At 44.2% G+C, this 5000-nt stretch overlaps 1 protein-coding gene across 1 annotated transcript in view; it reads left to right on the forward strand.

Annotated features, from left to right (window-relative positions):
* The window catches only part of LOC149434112 (vomeronasal type-2 receptor 26-like), a 14097-nt gene extending 12916 nt beyond the window's left edge, over positions 1–1181 (forward strand). Inside the window, exon 2 of the mRNA XM_089664092.1 lies at positions 289–1181. Within this exon, the coding sequence (XP_089520218.1) occupies positions 303–1181 (879 nt within the window). The 5' untranslated portion in view covers positions 289–302. The remainder of the gene's footprint in view (positions 1–288) is intronic.
* The last annotated feature ends 3819 nt before the right edge of the window (positions 1182–5000 follow it).

Here is a 5000-nt window from a genome sequence, read left to right on the forward strand (position 1 = left end):
CTATCTATCTATCTATTATCTATCTATCTATCTATTATCTATCTATCTATCTATCTATCTATCTATCTATCTATCTATCTATCTATCTATCTATCTATCTCTCTATCTATCTATCTATCTATCTATCTATCTATCTATCTATCTATCTCTATCTATCTATCTATCTATCTATCTCCCACAATTAACTGATGGAAATCCCATTGCTAGCTGGGAGACAACACAAGACAGTTCATTTCCTCAGAAGCTCGGACCCCGATGCTCATTGTGTTTGTATTGTTCTTCCTGCAGACAGTGAAAACTGCATGAAATGTCCTGACAATGAATGGCCAAATGAGAAGAAGGATCGCTGTGTTCCAAGAGTGGTGGAATTTCTCTCCTACACTGATGACACCATTGTTCCAGTATTTTCAGCCATCTCCATCCTCTGTTGCCTTCTGACTGGTTTAATATTGGGGATATTTATATATTACCGGGACACCCCCATTGTTAAAGCCAATAACCGGAACCTGAGCTATCTTCTCCTGGTCTCCATCATGCTGAGCTTCCTCTGTGTCTTCTTGTTCCTCGGCCATCCAGTAGATGTGACCTGCATGCTGCGTGTCACCTCTTTTGGTGTCATCTTCTCAGTTGCCGTCTCTTCTCTACTTGCCAAAAGTATCATGGTGTGTATTGCCTTTAAGGCCACCAAACCTGGGAGTCCCTGGAGGAAATGGATGGGATCCAAACTGCCCAATTGTATCATTTGTGTCTTCTCACTGGTCCAAGTCATAATCTGTGTCACTTGGTTGTCTATTTCTCCCCCCTTCCAGGATCGAGACACTCACTCTTATCAGGGGAAGATCATCATTCAGTGTAATGAGGGTTCAGTTATCGGCTTCTACTCTGTCCTGGGATATATGGGGCTTCTGGCCGCTGTGAGCTTCATTATCGCTTTTTTAGCCAGGACATTACCGGACAGTTTTAATGAGGCCAAGTACATCACCTTCAGCATGCTGGTGTTCTGCAGTGTCTGGATTGCCATGATCCCGGCCTATCTGAGCACCAGAGGGAAATACATGGTGGCTGTGGAGGTCTTTGCTATAATAGCATCAAGTTCTGGACTTCTTGGCTGTATATTCTTCCCAAAATGTTACATAATTCTGTTCAGACCTGACCTGAATACAAAGACAGTTATCCGCTGATATGTATGGAGCAACACTGGGCTACCTGTAGTTATGGCATTATCTCTATTATTATTTATTTTAGTATTGTACTCGTGTTTGGGAATTTAAATATTTAATACTTACCTCTTTGGGACATGGTCAGTCTAATTGAGTCTCTCTTGAAGAGCTATGGATGCCACTAGTATCAGATACTTTGGGTTTGTTGGAAACCTTGTCCCCTGCTGGGTGTAGTGATTCCTCCCATCAGCCGTTACATCATTACAGAACAATGTAGTCTCTTATTGAGGAGGAACCACAGTGACCAGAGGGGGACAAAGTATCAAAAACATCCTAAACCGTCAGATACCAGAGACACCCATCACTCAAGAAAGGGAAGATTTCTGTCATCACCTTCCATAAAGGTAAATATTAAACACGTTCTCTTAGAAGATGATTGTGATGTCATTTGTAAGTGTCACATTCATTATATTTATCATTGTATGTAGATGTATCCGACTATATCAATAAATTCATAAAGCAGTAAAGGTGTACAGAAGAATGAAGTCATACAAATTACAGGAGCATAAATGACATGAAGAAAAACAGTAATGCAAACAGCAGGTCACATAGAATTAGTAGACTGAAAGGAAGTTTACAGCCAGTAGTAATGGTGGAGAACAAATGTCTTCATCTTGGGGATGTAAGAGGGAAGGAAAAGGGAGTATAGAGAGGGAAGTTAAAGTGGAGCTCCACCCAAAAGGGGAAGTTCCGCTTGAAGCCTTTGTCCCCTACTCCCCATTAAGGATTGGCACCTTTGGGGAGCGGGTACCCGAATTTGACAGGTACCCACTCCCACTTCCCCTGCAATCGCCTAGGCGATCGGAAGCAGAAGTTGTTCTCCCCCCTCCCTCCCTGTAGTCTTTTGTGTCACGTGACAGGTCCCAGAAGACTATGGGGCTATTCAGGAAAGTGCAAAGCTTCTCGCACATGCTCAGTGGGCACCCCGGCTGTGAAGCCGCAAGCTGTCACAGCTGGGTGCCCACACTAAAGATGCAGGCGCTGGAGAGAGAAGACGGCCGGTGAAATCAGCGGTGGTGGTGAGGACACCTCTGGACCCAGGGACAGGTAAGTGGCTGTATTTTAAAAGTCAGAAGCTACAGTTTTTGTGCTGCTGACTTTTATTTTTTTTCCAGGTGGAACTCCGCTGAGGCAGCTCGTGTTCAGCTAGAATTCGCTGAGAAAGAGGCCACCGTTATGAAGGAAATTGCTGAGAAAGAAGCCGCAGAGGCTGCCATTATAAAAGAAAAATCAGAACAAGAAGCAAAGTTGCATATTCTTCAGCGGCAGTGTGCAGCGGCCGCCGCCGCCGCAGCAGAGGCCGCAGCTTATGCCGAAATGGAACGGTATGGAAGTGGGTCTATCCACAAAGGCCCATATGTGCCTGAGAAACCCCTCTCCTCAGTAGAACGCACAAGGGAGTATATCCAAGAACTTTCAAGCAGCAATGCAACAAAACACTTCCCCAATCCAGAGTCAGCTGAATTTAAACCAAGATCAGCAGAATCCCTGAGTGTACAAAAACAAACTAATCCAGAATCAGCTGAATCTAAACCAAGACCAGCAGAACCCCTGAGCGTACGAAAACAAACCGATGAGGCCAGCAGTACCAGAGCGATTAAAAATGAATTCTTAGTACAGCAATCCAAACACCAGAGTACACAAGATGTCACTAAATATCTTATCCGTAAAGAAATGGTTCATTCGGGCTTTCTCAGGTTTGATGACTGCTCTGAGAATTACTGGGCATGGAAGTCTTCTTTTCTGTATGCAGTCAAAGACTTAGGCTTATCAGCAGCCGAGATGCTGGATCTGATGATAAAATGGCTTGGGACGGAGTCAGCAGAACATGCAGGAAGGATGCGTAGGATACATATATTTAACCCTCCAGCAGGACTTGATATGGCCTGGCAAAGGCTAGAGGAAAGATATGGATCACCAGAGGCAATTGAAGGTGCTCTAATGAAAAGACTTGAGTCTTTCCCCAAGCTAAACAGCAAAGACAACTTGAAACTGCAAGAGCTGGGTGATATTCTTTGGGAAGTCCAGTGTGCCAAAGAAGAAGGCTATTTAAGAGGACTTGCACATTTAGATACCGCCAGCGGTACTAAGCCAATAGTGGAGAAACTACCTCACAACCTGCAAGAAAAATGGGTGAGTGTTGGAGCCAAATACCAAGAAGAATATGATGTCCCCTTCCCCCCTTTCTTTGTGTTTTCTAGATTTGTACAGCAGCAAGCAAGGATCTGGTGTGATCCCAGCTTTTCCATCATCACCAGCAGTCAACTGCCAAAGGCAGAAAAGCCACTTAGATCCTACAATAGGACTTCAGTGATCGCCCACAAGACAACGGTTCCCTCTAAGGACCCAGGCTGTCCAAGCAGCTACAAGGTAAACACCTTTGAAGGTCCTGACAGACTTTGTCCACTTCATAAAAAGCCCCATCCTCTAAACAAGTGCAAAGGGTTCAAAAGTAAACCCATCAAGGAAAGGATAGCCTTTCTTAGACAAAACGGCATCTGCTTCAAGTGTTGTGGATCCACTAAGCATCTAGCAAAAGACTGCAAAATACAAGTGGATTGCTCAGAATGTGGCAGTAACAGACACATCACAGCATTACACCCTGATACATTGCATCAACCACTAGAGGTCGCTGAAGAGCAGAAAGATGAGGGCAGGGAGCAAAAGGATAATTCGGCTACCCCAGTAATGTCCAAATGCACTGAAATCTGTGGCGACAGTACAAGTCCACGCTCATGTGCCAAGATCTGCCTAGCAACAGTGTACCCCACAGGGAGAAAGGAGAAGGCAGTTAAGATGTATGTAGTTCTGGATGAACATAGTAACAGGTCACTGGCAAGGTCAGACTTTTTCGATGCCTTCAACATTACATCAAGTGCTATCCCATACACCCTAAAGACATGTGCAGGAATGATAGAAACTTCAGGAAGAAGAGCTACTGACTTTACTATTGAGTCTCTTGACAAGAGAGTCCATCTCTCACTTCCCATTTTCATAGAGTGTGATATGATACCGGATGATAAAACAGAGATCCCTTCACCAGAAGTAGCCCGTCATCATCCTCATCTCAATTCAATATCTCACCTTATTCCAGCTATCCAGACAGATGCCTCTATTCTTCTACTTCTTGGGAGAGACCTTCTACAAGTACATAAGGTACGCCAACAAATTAATGGGCCCTTGAATGCCCCCTATGCCCAAAGACTTGACCTAGGGTGGGTCATAGTAGGAGAAGTTTGTCTAGGAGCAGTACATCGGCCTGACAGTGTCAATACGTCAAAGACATCTGTGCTACGGAATGGGCGCACATCCCTTCTAAGTCCATGCCAAAACAGCTTTGTTGTGAAGGAAACCCTTAACATCCCAAAACCATACTGTGACTTTCCTTCTATAGAGACATTAGTAGTGGCATGGAGTCTGACACTTTAGGGAACTCAGTATTCCAGAGAACAAAAGATGACGACAAACAAGCAATGTCTATAGATGATCGAGCTTTTCTCCATATCATGGATAAAGAGACTTTCCAAGATGAAAACAACAATTGGGTAGCTCCCTTACCCTTTCGCACACCAAGGTGTTACTTACCCAGTAACAGAGAGCAGGCCATGAAGCGCCTGAACACACTACGTAAAACCTTGCAAAGAAAACCTGAAGTGAAGAAAGACTTTACAGAATTCATCAAAAGGATGCTTGATAATAATCATGCTGAAGTAGCACCGTCACTGGATGAAGGTAAAGAACACTGGTATCTGCCGATGTTTGGCGTTTACCATCCACACA

The sequence above is a fragment of the Staurois parvus genome, unplaced genomic scaffold, assembly GCF_062004578.1.
Source record: "Staurois parvus isolate SC_StPar_1 unplaced genomic scaffold, SC_StPar_1.0 ptg001832l, whole genome shotgun sequence".
Lineage (NCBI taxonomy): Eukaryota > Metazoa > Chordata > Amphibia > Anura > Ranidae > Staurois > Staurois parvus.